General features: G+C 47.4%; 5 protein-coding genes across 5 annotated transcripts; 3 read left to right on the top strand and 2 right to left on the bottom strand.

The window, feature by feature from the left end:
- Window positions 1-51: 51 nt before the first annotated feature.
- Window positions 52-534, top strand: HD556DRAFT_1209072 (uncharacterized protein; the record flags this gene model as incomplete). The annotated part of the gene is made up of 3 exons (XM_041296528.1): window positions 52-152; window positions 204-255; window positions 307-534. Coding segments are annotated over 3 exons (381 nt in total), but the record flags the coding sequence as incomplete, so codon positions are not given.
- Window positions 535-1,758: 1,224 nt separating this feature from the next.
- HD556DRAFT_196141 (uncharacterized protein) lies at window positions 1,759-4,107 on the top strand. Its single transcript, XM_041309865.1, has 17 exons — window positions 1,759-1,937; window positions 2,014-2,312; window positions 2,370-2,385; window positions 2,436-2,455; window positions 2,512-2,544; window positions 2,596-2,692; window positions 2,750-2,772; window positions 2,825-2,846; window positions 2,905-2,937; window positions 2,991-3,067; window positions 3,120-3,180; window positions 3,246-3,314; window positions 3,370-3,480; window positions 3,535-3,575; window positions 3,632-3,657; window positions 3,712-3,889; window positions 3,973-4,107. The coding sequence occupies exons 2-16, from the start codon at window positions 2,184-2,186 to the stop codon at window positions 3,881-3,883; spliced, it is 930 nt and encodes a 309-aa protein (XP_041163325.1). The 5' UTR covers window positions 1,759-1,937; window positions 2,014-2,183; the 3' UTR covers window positions 3,884-3,889; window positions 3,973-4,107.
- Window positions 4,108-5,973: 1,866 nt separating this feature from the next.
- Window positions 5,974-6,339, bottom strand: HD556DRAFT_1212488 (uncharacterized protein; the record flags this gene model as incomplete). The annotated part of the gene is made up of 1 exon (XM_041296592.1): window positions 5,974-6,339. A coding segment is annotated over one exon (366 nt), but the record flags the coding sequence as incomplete, so codon positions are not given.
- Window positions 6,340-9,792: 3,453 nt separating this feature from the next.
- HD556DRAFT_1352096 (uncharacterized protein) lies at window positions 9,793-11,079 on the top strand. Its single transcript, XM_041302392.1, has 9 exons — window positions 9,793-9,905; window positions 9,958-10,034; window positions 10,087-10,144; window positions 10,195-10,278; window positions 10,331-10,441; window positions 10,496-10,536; window positions 10,593-10,618; window positions 10,673-10,884; window positions 10,936-11,079. Exons 1-8 carry the CDS (start codon window positions 9,860-9,862, stop codon window positions 10,842-10,844), a joined length of 615 nt encoding a protein of 204 aa, XP_041163323.1. The 5' UTR covers window positions 9,793-9,859; the 3' UTR covers window positions 10,845-10,884; window positions 10,936-11,079.
- Window positions 11,080-13,457: 2,378 nt separating this feature from the next.
- HD556DRAFT_1266938 (uncharacterized protein) lies at window positions 13,458-16,697 on the bottom strand (the record flags this gene model as incomplete). The annotated part of the gene is made up of 9 exons (XM_041299122.1): window positions 13,458-14,200; window positions 14,257-14,579; window positions 14,634-14,856; window positions 14,908-15,284; window positions 15,333-15,493; window positions 15,543-15,911; window positions 15,960-16,165; window positions 16,230-16,459; window positions 16,507-16,697. The coding sequence occupies 9 exons, from the start codon at window positions 16,695-16,697 to the stop codon at window positions 13,611-13,613; spliced, it is 2,670 nt and encodes an 889-aa protein (XP_041163322.1). The 3' UTR covers window positions 13,458-13,610.
- Window positions 16,698-16,759: the final 62 nt, after the last annotated feature.

Genomic DNA, 16,759 nt, shown 5'->3' with positions numbered 1-16,759 from the left:
CAGAATGCTTCTATCTATATTTCACAATCGTCCCTGCACGATTCCATTCATACTGATCCAAATTCACCAGAAGTGCTAAAGCAGAACGTGCAAATCGCCCTTGACCATGTCGCAAGGATTCAATCACTGGCACGTAACTGCTTGCACGGCGTGTAAGTCTCTCTACTTCCTTCATACTTATACCATGTTTAATTATTTGTCAGACAAAGCGCATACCAAGCAGGAAACAGTCCTGCACATACAACAGGCAAGTGCGTTCGTGTTTTTTTTATAATTGTGGCTTTACGCTTCCAATTTTCAGCTGAGCTGGCTGCACTCATGCAAGCACTTCGCACACTTGCTGAATTCCTTCGACAAACTGGTGTAGGCGCATACCCCATGCCACTCGTCCCCGAGTCTCAGAGTGCATCATCGGTGCCTCCCACAGAGCAGCAACTGATTGACACCACGGCCAGAGAGGTACAAGTGCTTTATGAGCGCCTGAAGCGTATTCAAGAGAGCAATACCGTCGCTGTAAATCTACTTGGGGCTGCTGATACCGTCTCTCGTGCACGCTAATCAACATCGGTGCCAATTCTATTGTGTATTTTTGTAACATCAGCCCAGTTGATATGCGACGATGCGCAGCTTAACCGGCTTCAGGTGACAAGTGTGTTTGAACTGGCTTGTACTGGTGGTTAATCTCTCGAGGATGACAGTCGATTGCGTCCAGACGGTCAGTCCTTCCACGCAGTTATATTGGATTCCGTTGACAGTCTAGTACTTAACAGCTCTGAGGGAACGTGTCCTAAATTCAGCTGCCTAGCGTCTGGATACATAGATCGTGCCAAGAACTCGACGGCCTGGAACCTTACCTGGGCACCCAACAGTGGTATTTGCCACCCTTAAGAAGCTGAACTTCAATCCCGACCTCCCGGGGAGTGCTGATAAACGACCTCGTTCCACGATTGATGGAAGCGGTGGATTTTAAAGCGACTTATACCTGCGAAGTATCTCATGACGATCCAATTTATTCAACGGGATGCAGAGTGTGGCACTAGTAGTACAGTACAGAACAAGAAAGTATCATAAGTAAACAACAGGAGAGCGAGGGGATGAAATTGACTAGGATACAGGTAACAGCAAATGGAATAATATAGCGAATCGAGTCTCTGCCTATGTGGACAAATACAATCTGCTGTTCCCACGGAATCTTCTTCTTGCGCAACGATCTCACAGCAACCTCGTCGTCAACAGACCACATGGAACCGATCACACTGCGAAATCCGCAGAATTGCATAGCCGCAGCAAGACGGCCGCGTCCGATTCGGCATTCCATGGCAGGCAAGATGGAGCCATTGATTACGGTTGAGTCATTACACAGTGGCGATTCGCATTCTAAACGGATATATGGAATTTGTTGCGCCATCAAACTGTCGCAGACACAGCAAAGTGTCAGTGTGCGGTTTCCAAGACATCTTTCGCCAGATTGATTACCTGGTCTCAGTGGTCTGAAGTCATGGGCCGTTTACGGCAAAAATGCATTCTAGTTTAAAAGGCTTGTAGTAGTAAGTTTGTTGTATTTTTTTGTGCACCGCCCAACAACAGTGTCTATGACTGAATCAATCCCAGGGGCCAACATGATGACAGTTGTCAGCTGATTGATCCCAGTCACTTACATCATAAATCATGCTCGAGGATCCCGCCATGAGCAAGTCAAAAAATAAGGCCTGTCACTATAACATACAGGGTACATAGCTCTGAAATTTCAATAGGAGACGTAAGACTAGCCCGATTGGCTAGTATTATGTTAGGGCTTCGGGATGTAACATCATTTTGATCTTCACATCGAGCAACGATGTTGCTTAGCACTGTTGATCTGATCTAAAATTTCAGTAGTCGTCAAGGGGTCTCCTTCAATTGAAATTCCAGAGTCATATTTGCTGGTTCAAGTTCCCGTAAGTTCTGTTACTTTTCCACCGAAATTGAAGTTGCATCTCATAGGCCCTATGTTATCTTCGACTGTGCTTGCAGTGGGAGTGATAGCCGGTGTTTGCAGTCTCCGATTACAACGCATGGCGCGTCTAGTACTTATTGGGTACTATCTCTGATGAATGTCGAATGAAATTTTGCCTTTGGCTGTGCATGCACAGTATCGGTTACTAAATTAATACCAATGCCCTATCGAACATCGTATTTAAGTAATGCTCGCAGGTGTATCGCTCCATTCAGGACTTGCGAGCAGGTACCACGAGGCGCATACTGAATACCGATCTTATCCTGATATGTCTTCCCTATCGATCTCAGACCTGACAAAGTTGCAGACGGTCAAGGTGAGTAAAGGGTGACTTCCCTCTGATAAACTCAGGCTAACATTATGTCTGATTTAGTACGTCAATTGTGAGTGTACGCCGGTCGTCTGGAAACTGGACGGCGGCATTGACAATTATTTTTAGTGGGCAGTCTTGCAATCTTCGTGAGGATCAAACAGAATTCTTGTGTTTTTACCTCAAATCTCTTTCGACGTTGCAGGCATTTGATTTTTGCATTACGTTTTCCGAAGAGGTCGAGGAAATATCTGTCTGTTCGCAAGTATTATTCTAACCACTCCCACAGGTGCGATGGACTTGGTTCAGACCATGGGATGTAATTCGTGTCATATTTGTCATTTCTCGATATTTACCTTTCGCGGGTGTCGGAATGATGGCATATGGCGAGTGACCCACTCCAATTGTCCTTGTATTGTGTGTTGCTGATGGGCATATCTTAGACGCATTGGGTGTCAGCAATCAGGTAATCTTGGATAGCTAATAATTTCGATGCTAAGCTGATTGCATGAGAAAAGTGTACCTCTCTGGAAGGAAACAGTGAGTCGACCTGCCAAACGGTTCATCTTTCATGCAACTTAAACGATGCGGATGTCAGTCATTCATGTCACAGGTATCGTTGCTGCGGAAGGTGCGCGTTCCACATACATATTAAGAGCGCAATGGGTCTCACTTTTTCGGCAGCATTGCTGGTTATTCGGACCTGGGCATTCTGGCAAAAGAGTAAAAGATTGCTGATTGGAATATTGGTCTATGTCGTGGTGCGTGTTTTGCAGAGGAGGGATGATCGTATAGATTTTTATTATTGCATAGTTGTCAATTGCCGCCAGCCTTGCTGTATTAAAACTTAGCTCTACAATGCTAATTCCAGGAGGTGAGTTCATTGGTGTTCACGAACGAAAGTGATTCTAACTTGACTATCAGAGGAACCCCCCCTAGGAACTTGTTACTTCGAGATCACACGCAATGATGCAGTCGAATACATATTCTTGGCGATGTTCGAAAGCAGTCAGTGATTATCCAAAACTGTCTATTGGCCTTTTTACATATAACAACATGGCAGTGATACTGACCCTTACTGTATATAAGAGGTTTCACGACTTTAAAAACTTTCAGAGCGGAATTGTAGTAACCCTGTACCACGATGACGTGTTTTACACGTTGTGCATCCTCGGTGCGTGGACATAGTTTACTCTCAAGATATTATTGAGTAACACGTTTAAGGAAGCCGTCACACTCGCCAATGTCATCGCAGGAGCTGCACTTCCAGTACGCGTCTGGTCTGTTAAATCCTACGATTCGCTAACTTTCTGTCTTTTTTACAGAGCGCCTATAGCGATATGTTCGACACGTACGTCGCCGGCTGCACTCTCACCGCTAGCTGATCTGGAACCCACCGCACTAGGCTACAGGTGGTCAGTCACAGCGTTCTGGCATCACGAATTCTATTCCGTCTTCGACATAGCAACGAACGTGTCCAGGAACCGTCCACGTCAGTAGCGATGATGGAATTTACAGATTATTTACCACCTCCGTCAATGCCGGTGAGTGGGACGGCTACTACCAGTCAAGTTTGAAGAAACGTAGGTGTGCGGAACCATCGGCCTCTGTTAAAGCGAGAAGCTTCTGCTTTTATCTAATGTACAACTCGATTGTGAAATCATAGGCCAACGATACTACGAGACCGGAGGGCTGAGGGGATGAACGAAATGGTAATTCGTTCCCTTGTTTTCTCCGAGCCTGGCTGCGGTGTCTATTCTTATGCGACGTGATGATAACTCTGCATCATGTACTTCCGCAAACCTCGTCTTGAAATCAATAGTGCATGACCTGTCGTTCAACATCACCCCGACCATGAAATCCCAGTCACCCAGCGGCCTTGTAGGATCCAAAGTGAGTTGGGAAGCCCAAGAATAAGGGGGTTTATGGATACCGATCTGTACTAATCAAATGAACTCGGAAGATCATGTGCGCCGAATGATGTTCGTACCTGTTTACAACGTATAGACCAGGGGCATATCCTGGAAGTAAGCATCAGAGAAAGTACCTTTTGAAAGACGGTGGACTGGCGCAGCTGGCAATGTGCCTGCCTCTGGCAGACAGAAACTAAGGATTTCTCCAGCAGCAATCACGCGAGGTCGATTCACTAGCAATCCGCCCTGCTTCTCCATGATTTCAACCACGGCCTGCAACAGCATGTCAAACCTAGATCCTGTGGCGACTTGGTGCGGAGGACTAACTTTGTGCTGACCGATGATGATAATCTTCTCAGTTCCTGAACGAATGGTGACGAGAAAATCCTACTGATCAATTCATCGCGCTATAGTAAAAAAACAGACTGATAAACGAAAGAACATGATTAACATTGGAATTGTGACGACTAAGATGTCAATTTTTACTTGCGAAGGGGCAGAAAGTGTCCTAGAAGGCCGCTGCAGGTGGGAATGGAAGGCTACTCAGGCTCTCTGAGCTAGGAAAGTAAGCCTAACAAATCGCTCCCACTAACCCAGGGCAAACCACAGTACCCAGGACGAGCTGCATATCGTCAGAAATGGGCAGCTTAGAAGCTTTACCATAATTCAGAATCGGGAGGAATGCAAAGTCCTGTAGACTGTAAGAATGTGATTGAAAGCGCATTCGACTTGAGAGTTTTTTTTAGTATAACTATGGTAGTGTCCCTGAATGGTGGTACCTGGAGCAGGAGACGGTTTATACACCCACTATAATACACGTTAGGGACGTTGGGTGAACCTTTTTGGGTAGGGATTGTCGGTTTCGGATTGGGCGAGGGATTGAAGAGGAAGGGAAAAGAACGTCAAGAATTGAAATACGAAAAAAGGAAAGTCAATGCACCATTCAGGATACACCGTAAACTCGAACACAGCCGAATTAATTATCACGGGTCTATTGAACCAACTCGACCAGCCGCTCCCGTCCACCTGCCAATGCGTGAGTTTTTTTTTTTTTTTTTTTTTTTTTTTTGGAATCCTTGTTTATTGTCCGGTGGGGCTGGGCCCTATGCTGGACAATACCTACAGAGTATGTACTTTTGTCTAATGTATTGTATGTGCGGGGTTTCTATATGTTACTAAAATACTGGTCCAGGCATGCGCGAGGACGATAGGCGCCTGGTCGGGCGTGGAGAGGGTGTGTGCGGCTGTTACGAATGGACTTATTTCGGGAGGGAGACGTCCCCGAATGTGCTGGCGAAACGGCGAGTGCTAGCAATGAATTTGAAGAGGGGTTTTGTACATTTGGCGTCGTTTAGCAGGTGTTTCAGTTGATGTGCTTTGGAACCGAGTTCCGCTTTCAATGCGCTTCTCTGTCTTGCGTACGTCGGACATGCAAGCAGGTAGTGGTGGACTGACTCTTCGCGCTCTCGGCAAGACGGGCATAGAGGTGATGGGGATTTCGAGATGCGATGTAGGTGTTTGTTCAATGGTATGTGTCCTGTCCGTAGCTGGATCAAGAGTGATGCGTGACGTCTTGGGAGGTTGTCGGTCAACATTGCGAATCTTTTGGATGGGAACGAGGGGTCTATCTCTTTGAGTCTTGCGTGTCTCGGTGACTGGTGGAGGATTGATTTCGCTTCTTGCATGATGGTTGTCCGGAACGCTTGCTTTAGTGCCGACTTGCTGCTTGGTAGGGAGATGGGGTTTCCATTTGCGTTGCGGAGGGATGGGGGGAGCTTGCAGTGTTCTGAGCTTTCGCCGCGGGCGGCGCGTTTTGCCTGTTCATCTGCTTCTTCGTTACCGGGGATCCCTATGTGGCCAGCTGACCAACGGATGGTCAGCTTGCGGTCGTCTTTTCTTGACAGCATACGGCGGAGGTCATCGTGGAAGATATCTAGCAAGTAATGGCCGGGTTTCGACTGGAAACCCTTCGTTGCGCGGATCGCGGCTTGGTTATCCACCCCAAGTGCCATGGTGGGTTTCTCTCTCATCCTCTTCGTCCTCTCTTTCAGCAGCTCCACCGCCAGGATCATGCCCACTATCTCCCCTTCGTATACCGTGTGCTCTTCGGCCTTCCCCAGATAAAACCTTCTTTCGTCTACCACCTCGTCTCCTTCCATGAGAACCGCGGCCCCTCCTATGCCTCCATCTATCGCCGACCCGTCTGAGTACACTCTCACGTCCTCCTCTGCGGTGATATCCTCCAGGTATGCTTCGTCCGGCTTGCGTGCTATGCTGAGTTCGACGTCTGGGACCCATTTCGGGTAGTGTCGGACTGGATCCAAGGTTTCCGTGGCTGCGGGGTTGATTTTGAATTCGTGGAACAATCTGTGTAGTGGGGAAGGGTGTCGTTTTGTGCCTTCGAAGTTGCGGCTGGCGTGATAATTGAACGCGCTGTTGATACCTTTCTGGAGGGGGTGGGATTTGTGAAGGGCAATGCGTGAGTGAAACACGCACCTAGCAACGCAACGAAAAAAAAAGACGACCCACATGATACATCGAGCACATATTTGTTCTTCCCAGCCTCCTTAAAGCCCATCCTCCGCGTCCATTCCTACCATTCCTCCACTTCACCTTGACCTGGTTTGCCAGCGAACGCTAGATCCATCATCGGCGATCGCAGGGTTCACGATTGATTTTTTGAAGGTCTGTGTTATGATGCCGCCGGGAGATGAAGGGTCCGTGAGGAGAAACGTCTATAGTTTTTGGGTGCGCGATGGTACGTCTCTGAAGGTGGGAGGAAGGCGGCAGGCGTGCGTCTAGCCACGGATGTAGGGGACGGGTCTTGAGCTCGGAGGTCGAGTGCTATTTGAGTGAGTGTGAGACGTAGATATAGTAGAGAGGGAAAAAGAGAGGTGCACCTATCCTTTGTCCCAGCCTCGACAACCTTGCTTCTCATGTCATGGGTGACGAAGACATTTGAGGGCGATGTTGAACACAGCGGCAACTCGTCTTGTACGCCCTTCATCAACTCTAGCGGTTACTAATGAGTTTTTGTGAAGGTCTTCGCTTGCAGGGAGTGATTCGCTTCCAATGTGGAGAGGCCTTGAGGTGGTTGATTTAGCGGGGGTGTAGTTGTGTTAGCTCAAGTGATGTTTGTGACCTTCGTGAGCAATGAGCATGGCCGACCGTGGGAACGGGAGGCAAGTGCTGCCAAGGGCGGCCTGACTCGGCCTGCGGCATCTATCATTCAAATAGCTACCTCTTGTCGACAACAGTCTGTCATTGAGGCAGTGATGGGCAGCTCAGACTCAACTTGAAGTCACCCCATAATACAGAAGGAACGACTGTCTTCCTTCTCCTTTGCAAGTCTGACTAGCCTTAGGGGAGACAAACTTCAAGTCTTCAACTATGATCATTTCTCACTAGCTATCGACCTCTGGGCTATAAGTAACAACATTCAATTCTACTCTTTCCATTTGCCGCCGGACTCGAGTTCTCAGTGACTACCAGCGAATTTTTCATGGGCTGGCAGCATGATGTGAGTCTCATTCCCGGTGTTCCCTTCCTTTGTTAGACTCGCATCATTAGTACATGGTGATTTGCAGTCTCAAGGCGCTGATACTGACATATGGGTTTTTTTGCGCCATCAAATCATCACAGACACAACCAAATTTTACTGTACGACTTCCAAGACTTCTATCCGGTCTGAAGTCATGGCCGGTTTACAGCGAAAAATCTATAACGTCACACCGCCCATGACTGAATCAATCCCAAGGGCCAACATGGCAACAACAAAGGTGTCAGCTGAATATGAATCACGATCAAGGATCCGTGCACCATGGGTAGCATACAGGTACATATAGCTAATGGAAGGGGCAACATCTTGCCTAGCACTGATACAACATTTCAAATTTCAGTAGGGATCTTCTTCAATTGAAATTCCGGATTCGTTATGTAATTTCCCGTAAATTCTGTTACTTTTCCACCGAAATTGAATTTGGCCCTATATTATTTTTGACTTTGCTTGCGGTTCGGGCGCGTACTTATCGATCAGGCCAAGTACTGGTACTTTGCGTACACGCATCACTGCTCATTCTCCTAAACGCTGAAGAACAGCTACCGCCGGACTCGAGTTCGCAGTGACTACTTCATAGGCTGGCATGATGTGAGTCTCATTCGGGGTGTTCCTTTCCCTTGTTGGACACATCATTAGTACATGGCGATTCACAGTCTAAAGGCGCTGATACTTGGAATTTGTTGCGTCGTCAAATTGTCACAGACACAGCAAAAATCCATTCTAGTTAAAAGGCTTGTAAGTTGTAAACTTTCCTGCACCGCCCAACAACAGTGGCTACGACTCAATCAATCCCAAGGGCCAACGTGACAACAGTTGTTACTTGTCAGCTGATTGATTCCAGTCACTTACACCATCAAGGATCCCGCCATGAGCAAAGTCGGGGAAATAAGGCCTGTCACTGTAACATACAGGGAACATAGCTCTGAAATTCTAATAGGAGACGTTGAAGAGACTAACTTGGTTGGCTAATGCCATTTTAGGGCTTCGTGATGCAACATCATTTTGATCTTCACATCGAGCAACGATCTTGCCTAGCACTGATGATCTGATCTAAAATTTCAGTAGTCGTCAAGGGGTCTCCTTCAATTGAAATTCCAGAGTCGTCTTTGCTGGTTCGAGTTCCAGTAAGTTCTGTTACTTTTCCACCGAAATTGAAGTTGCATCTCATAGGCCCTATATTATCTTCGACTTTGCTTGCGGTGGGAGTGACAGACAGCGTTTGCAGTTTCGCATTACCATGCTTGGCGCCTCTAGCGCTTACCAGGCACTATCTCTGATGATATCGAATGAATTTTTGCCTTCGGCTGTGCATGCACAGTATCGGTTACTAAATTAATACCAATCCCCTATCAATCATCGTATTTAAGTAATGCCCGCAGGTGTATCGCTCCATTCAGGACTTGCGGGCAAGTACCACGAGGCGCATACTGAATACCGATCTTATCCTGATATGTCTTCCCTATCGATCTCAGACCTGACGAAGTTGCAGACGGTCAAGGTGAGTAAAGGGTGACTTCCCTCTGGTAAACTCGAGGCTAACATTATGTCGGATTTAGTACGCCAATTGTGAGTGTCCGCCGATCGTCTGAAAACTGGACGGCGGCATTGACTATTGTTTTTAGTGGGCAGTCTTGCAATCCTCGTGAGTATCAAACATATTTCTTGCGTTTCTACCTCAAATCTCTTTCGACGTTGCAGGCATTTGATTTTTGCATTACGTTTTCCGAAGAGGTCGAAGAAATATTTGTGTGTTCGCAAGCATTATTCTAACCACTCACCACAGGTGCGATGGACCTGGTTCAGACCATGGGATGTGATTCGTGTCATATTTGTCATTTCTCGATATATACCTTTCGCGGGTGTCGGAATGACTGCATATGGCGAGTGACCCACTCCAATTTTCCTTGTATTGTGTGTTGCTGATGGGGATATCTTAGACGCATTGCGTGTCAGCAATAAGGTGAGCTTGGATGGCGAATAGTTTCGATGCTATGCTGATTGCACGAGAAAAGTGTGCCTCTACTCTGGAAGGAAATAGTAAGTCGACTTGCCAAACAGTTTATTTTCATGCAACTTAAACAATGCGGATGTCAGTCATTCATATCATAGGTATCGTTGCTGCGGAAGGTGCGCGTTCCATATCATGTTAAGAGCGCAACGAGTCTCACTTTTTTGGCAGCATTGCTGATTATTCGGACCTGGGCATTCTGGCAAAAGAGTAAACGATTGCTGATCGGATTATCGGTCTATAGCGTGGTGCGTGTTTTGCAGAGGAGGCATGATCGCATAGAGTTTTATTATTGCATAGTTGACAATTGTCGCCGTCCTTGCTGTGGACCTCAGTCCTACAGTGTTAATTCCAGGAGGTGAGTTCGTTGGTCTTCACAAATGAAAGTGATTCTAACTTGACTATCAGAGGAACCCCCCCTAGGAACTTGTTACTTCGAGAGCACACGCAGCGGTGCGGTCGTATACATGTTCTTGGCGATGTTCGAAAGCGGTCAGTGATTGTTCACAATCTATTGGCCTTCTTACTCATAATAATATGGCAGTGATACTGATCCTTACTATATATAAGAGGGTCCACGATTATAAAAACTTTCAGAGCGGAATTGTGGTAACCCTGTACTACGATGGCATGTTTTACATGTTGTCTATCCTCGGTATGTGGAAACAGTTGGCTCTCAAGGTGTCACTCAATGACACGTTTAAAAAAGGCATCACACTCGCCAATGTCATCATCGGAGCTGCACTTCCAGTACGCGTCTGGTCTGTTAAATCCTACGATTAGCTAACTTTCCGTCTTTTCTGCAGAGCGCCTATAGCAATATGCTTGACACGTACGTCACCGGCTGCACTCTGACCGCTAGTTGATCTGGAACCTACTGCACTAGGCTACAGCTGGTCACTCACAGCGTTCTGGCATCACGAATTCTATTCCGTCTTCGACATAACAACGAACGTGTCCACGAACCGTCCACGCCAGCAACTATGATGGAATCTATAAACTATTTAAGACCTCCGTCAATGTCGATGAGTGGGACGGCTACTACTAGTCACGTTTGAAGGAAGTTAGGTGTATGCGGAACCATCGGCCTCTGTTAAAGTGAGAAGCTTCTGCTCTTATCTAATGTACAACTCAATTCTGATAACATAGGCCAATGATACTGCGAGACCTTGGGACTGAAGGTATGAACGAAATGGCGATGCGTTCCCTTGTTTCCTCCGAGCCTGGTTGTGGTGTCAATTCTTATGCGACGTCAGGATAACTCTGCATTATGTACTTCCGCAAACCTCGTCTTGAAATCAATAGAGCATGGCCTGTCATTCAACATCACCCCAGCCATGAAATCCCAGTCATCCAGCGGCCTTGTAGGATCCAGAGTGAGCTGGAAAGCCCAAATAATAAGGGGGTTTATGGATACCTATCTGTACTAATCGAATGAGCTCGGAAGATCATGTGCGCGGAATGATGTTAGCACCTGTTTACAATGTATAGACCAGGGCATATCCTGGAAGTAAGAATTAGAGAAAGTATGACGGTGGACTGGCGCGGCTGGCAATGTGTTTGCCCCTGGCAGGCAGAAGCCAAGGATTTCTCCAGTAGCAATCATGCGATGACGATTCACCAGCAATCTGCCCTGCTTCTAGCGTATTAAAATTCTCCCAAGGCGATCATGATATTTTACAACCTATCGCGATTCGCCAGTGGCATGACCAGCCTCCAGCTGAATTGTCAATGATCGATCATGAATTATGTGCTTGATCCATTAGGTAGGCGACTCACCCATGTTGGTTACAAAGTCGACTTCCGAGTCCCCGAGTCCGACGCCTGTCACAGTAGTGTTTCGCCTGGGTTCGCCTGCCGAAGAGCCCATCGACTTGCCAAGGCCAGAGGGCCTGTTCAAAACGTTCAAGACTTGGTCTCTTTTAAGTTTTAAAGAACCAATATTATGAGCCACTCAGGGCCCGGGTGTCGGAGTTCCGGTAGACTCCGAGTCTTTCCCTCCCGACGCTCGTTCCTATAGCCTGCGGACTCGGATGTCGAGGAGTCTTGCCCGTCGATCGAAAGGCTTGAAGCTTGAAGGTCTGAATCCGAATACTATGTGATGCATCTGACATATCACTCAGCTTATATACTAATGTCAAAATTAGGAACACGTGTAAATCCTTTTCGCCACTTTCAGCTTCTTGCCTACAACTTCTTTGTAAAGCAAGTTCAACTTGAACACCCTGAACGGAAATCCGCGGGATTGCAGCTCTCTACCTCTTTCACCACGATAGTACTGGCGTCCATTGACTACCGAGGATCTTGGTGAGGGCGTATCACCAGCTCAGCCCAGTCCACCGCTGCCTCTCGACGTGCAGCCCTTCCAACCATCAGTTGCTTCTTCAAGTTGGTTCTGGTCCTTCCCTCAATTTCAGCAGCTCGGAATATGAGGATGTTAACGCTATGACACCTAGGTCTTCGCAGATTGCTGGTACACGAAGAAAGAAACTCGCGTATTCCAGTGCTGTCGAGCTCTTGTATTGGCAAGATGGTTGCACCTCAGGCAGCACATTTGGTGTCTACAGAAGCCGTCAACAGTGCGGGAAATCGGAGGAGTTTGTTTCTGCGTACGTTTTCTTGTTTTTCTTGACATCCTGGCAAGAGAATAGTGACTGTCCCACGTCCAATCACTCGATTCCGTTAATATCACAACCATATCTGGCGCCTCCATCCAACCTCGCAGGCTATTTTCTTATACACACACTACATTCAGAATTCGCTTCTTTGGCCGCAAGTTCCCTCTTAAAGCGCGAGTTGGTCACTGGGAAATACTACCTTTACTTGTTCGCGTTGAAGCTACCAAACCTATGATCGGGACGTTTGTGGTTATGGGCATAGGTGCCTAACTGATCATCCTTGTTTTTGATTAGTATTATCTTGAAGACAGATGGGTGTCCCCGTTCTGGATGTGCGGAGGCGCATAACATTTCTGTGGGTCGCCCCACATGCATTCTCCTGCTTTGTTCTAACTTACCTTCACCATGTATATCCCTTCCTCCCGCTCCTTCGATTCATCCATCAATTAAACGTGGCTAGCAAATATCCACAGTATTTGGAGGTGCTTATAGAAGCACACGAAGGGCTACACGCTGAGTAAGTGGTCTATGTGTGCCCCAGTGCTACTTACTCTCACGGAGACATGTTGAGATTGACCTAGGGAGCTCAGTACGCACTTATCTGTCCTGGGGACATACAGTGTACATGACTGAAGGGTACGTATTGTCTCTCCCTTACTTTCAGAGAACCAGTTTATACGCCATTCTATTGCCGTCCTGCTCACCTGTGACTCCCACTTAACGACCGTAATTATAGTTGATAATAGATGGGATTCGCACCTGTAAGACAAGGCGGATATAAGCGATCAGAGCCTCCTCTGATATCTCTTGAATAGCGAGGGACTTTATATAGCGCTGTAGGATTAAGAGCTAAGTGCCGCCGGCATATCGGTAAACGCCGCGACGTGTTCCTGACGTCGCTTAAGGTGCCGGACTTTCGAGTTCGCTGTGCGACACGATGAGCTCGAGTATCTCGCGATGACGTGGATGGATTGATGGCGCGTTTTGCGCAAGTGAACATTAAAATACGTAAATCAGTCATATTTGTCCATACAATGTGTTAACTATGCTATACTACTCTTCATCAGCGTGGTCATGAAGTTCCAGACGCGAGAAATCATCGGCGACACGGAGGACATCCTGCAGGCTTCTCGATGCCTCCTCTTCCACCTCCTCTTCCTGTTCCTCCTCATCCAAGTCATCTGGAGTATCCGGCACCACTGCAGATCATCTATCATTAAAAGGTGGGTGCCCTGCCAGTAGTTGTGATGGGACCTGCGCGTTGGGTGTACTGGAGCTTTCTCCAAGACCTGTATTAGTGCTCATACCTGGGGCTATGGTCCCGCTGAAGCCAGGAAGGTTCGAAATGTCATAGAGCCGCTTCAGGTGACGCGAATTAAACCGTCCTCGAACATTGCGATGTATAGCGATTTGGTTGGCGAGAGTTGGACTGACAGACTTCAACTGATCCTCGCACGCCCGCAGATATTTGTCTTCGTCTTGAATGTACGTCACTAGGCGCCGTACCTCCACATTCAAGCGCTGAATTTCCTCCCACGCCCGACACATCTTGAAATAGAGATCCATCGCTCTGCGAGCAGCAGCCGATGCCCAAGGCCGTTGAGAGATGTCTGCACGTGTGTCGCGCAAGAGGTCAAAATCAGCGAGAAACGCATATTCGACGACCTCTTCCCACTTTAGGGTTTTGCGGGCAGGGTACATCGAGCTGGCGATAGAGTTGTACGTGGTAAGTGCAGATCTAATGGCGATGGAACGAGCCTGGAGTGCTTTAGCGATATGCTTCCGTAGTTTATACCCTTACATGGTATTGGAATTAGCACGCACAAGTAAGATATAGCTATTAAAAACTCACCTGTACCCGCTCGGTTCATCTTTGTCAACTCAAATATGCGGGCAACAATCAATCCCTCGAGACGATCCAGAGCACGCTGGTATTTCCGGTTTGCCACGAGTCTTCCAACCTTCTGCCACTGCGCGTCTTCTGCCACCCAGCGTTTCTCGACCTCCAGCTTACACTCGAGTACTTGAGCGAGTTTCAGGTGCCTGTCGTAATCCTCAAGAGCGTGCCGTCGTGCACTCTCGGCTTTGCGGGTATTTTTTACCTGCCCATCGTATGATGCACCCTCGAGGTGAGATGAGTCCTGGAACGCTGTCATTGCAGCATCCAGAGCCTTCCTGTACAATTTGTGTTAGTGAGCGCGAGGCATATACCTCAAGAACTGAACTTACTTGCTCGCAGCAAGATTTGCCAGCGTTTTCCAGTATTCCATCTGCAACGTTTCGTCCGCAGGTTCTTGCGTCAGACCTTGTAGATATACCTTCTCTTCCTCCAGCCAGCGCTCGAACACAGTCTCGTCTGCGACTTTGAGATCCCGCATAAGGTTTGGTAGGGTCGTGCTACCATCATTCAGTATGTCGAGCGCTTGCCTGTAGTTGTTGTATAAAAAATCGGCTGAAAAGGATTATGTCAGCACAGATCACATTTTACAATGAGACAGCTTACATAGATTGGCATACACTTCGAAGTCATCGTTGTGTTCGAAATATGTGTCGATGGCTTGTTGTCGATGGAATATGCTGGCATAACGTAGTGCGGACGCCAATGAATTGGACTTCGAGAACGTTTGTTCACATACCTCCAGGTCCTCGAGTCCCAAACCTTTGATGTAAGTAGTAAGCGAGAAAAGTTGGCACAATCGCCTGTGCGCATGTCCGTGGAAGGCGCCGACAAGGCAAGTGTGACGCAGAGACTGTGCAAGGGGTCCAATAGAACTATTATCGAGCGTGGTCCTGAATTGACAACCGATGTCATACCCGCCACCCAAATTGCTTCCAAATACCTCCAGCAACTTCGAAACAACGGCCAACGGATACTTTGCACTGTAAAACAATTGTGAATTTATTAACAACGTACCCAAAAAAACTTACAGCTCGCCACTCTGTATCATATCTGCAATGAGCAGAGTGAATCCATGTCGGCACACGGCCACAAAAATGCCCGTCTCATCGTAAATACCCCATGCTTTCTTCGTCTTTGTATCGTCCATATTCTTCCAGCGTCCTTCACACGAGTTCTCGGCATGTATAACCTAATAGTTAGTATTAGCCGTGACCAACCCAAATCAAAGTGCCTCGTACCTCATCATCCGCAGTAGCAGAGTCCCGCGCGAACTGATCTACATAAGTGCGAGATAGATAGCGGTTGCTTGTGAGTTGCTGTCCAGTTGGAAGCTCTGAAGATGCGCCGAGAGAGTCGTCAGTATCTAGAGATCTTCGAATGACTCTTTTTAAAGAGTCGTTGCCGTCCATGGCGTAAAGCAAGCTAAAAGTCAACTTGGGTTCATCCATTAGTATGTATGTGCATGCGGGGCAGGCGTGTTTCAGGCGAAAATCGGGTGAGTCACGTTGTAATGACTCAGCTACCATGGCTGCCACGGAACGTTGAACTTGAAGATATAAGTCGAATGCAATAGAGAACTGACGAGATAAGTGTCTGTGGAATGCAACCTGCGCATGATAAGATATCAGAATATCAAAACAACTAAAACGACATACACCATGTAAGTCACAAACAGTTTTTACGAACACTTGAATTGACAATTGAGGACTCCTGAGATGTGCTACACGATATAAGTCGAGTGCTTCGGTGGTGATGCCCACGGTTGGCGATATAGGAGAACACGGCATTACGCCTTGACGGACCAGCGCAGAGCTGATGGTGGCGTCTGTTGACAAGATTCGAAGACTGACTTTCTCAGCGTCTACAATGAGCCGGACATGCCATCATCAAATCGTAAGCAAACAACAACAGATCGGATCACTTACAGAACACGTCTATCACGCTGATTGACCATTGGCCACAGTTAGAGTCACTCCCCAACCCTTCCTTCTCCAATCTCTCAAAAAAACCTCTGAAGGCGTCCTCACATTTGGTCAGACTCCACACAAGGTACGCGTCGGTCATCACAACCATCTGCTCAGCAAACGCATTGTTCCTGCGGAGGACGCGATCACGACGGGTGCGTTTATCCACGCGTTGTACACGATTGTTGCTGCTCACAAAGGTACGTCACATTTACGGTAAATACTCACCAACACTCACATTTTCCAAAAGTCTCCTAAAACCTCTCTTGCAAGGTCAGTGAACTCGCCACCAGCGTGACTGATGGCGAGTGACTCGGTCCCATTCCAGATATCGCCAAAGCTCATATCTTCGAAGTCTTCCTGGCAGTCCTCTATGGTATTGGTGTCCTCTTTTAGCGCTTCGAGAGCGCGACGCTCTTCCAAACTCATAGCTTTACAAGAGGTGAGGGTTTTTTTTAAGTATTTGAATTAACATTAAATACCTTGTAGAC

This window comes from Suillus plorans (assembly GCF_016647745.1).
Source record: "Suillus plorans strain S12 chromosome Unknown HD556scaffold_13, whole genome shotgun sequence".
NCBI lineage: Eukaryota > Fungi > Basidiomycota > Agaricomycetes > Boletales > Suillaceae > Suillus > Suillus plorans.
The sequence above is the reverse complement of the archived record's forward strand: the minus strand, read 5'-3'. Positions and strand labels throughout refer to the sequence as shown.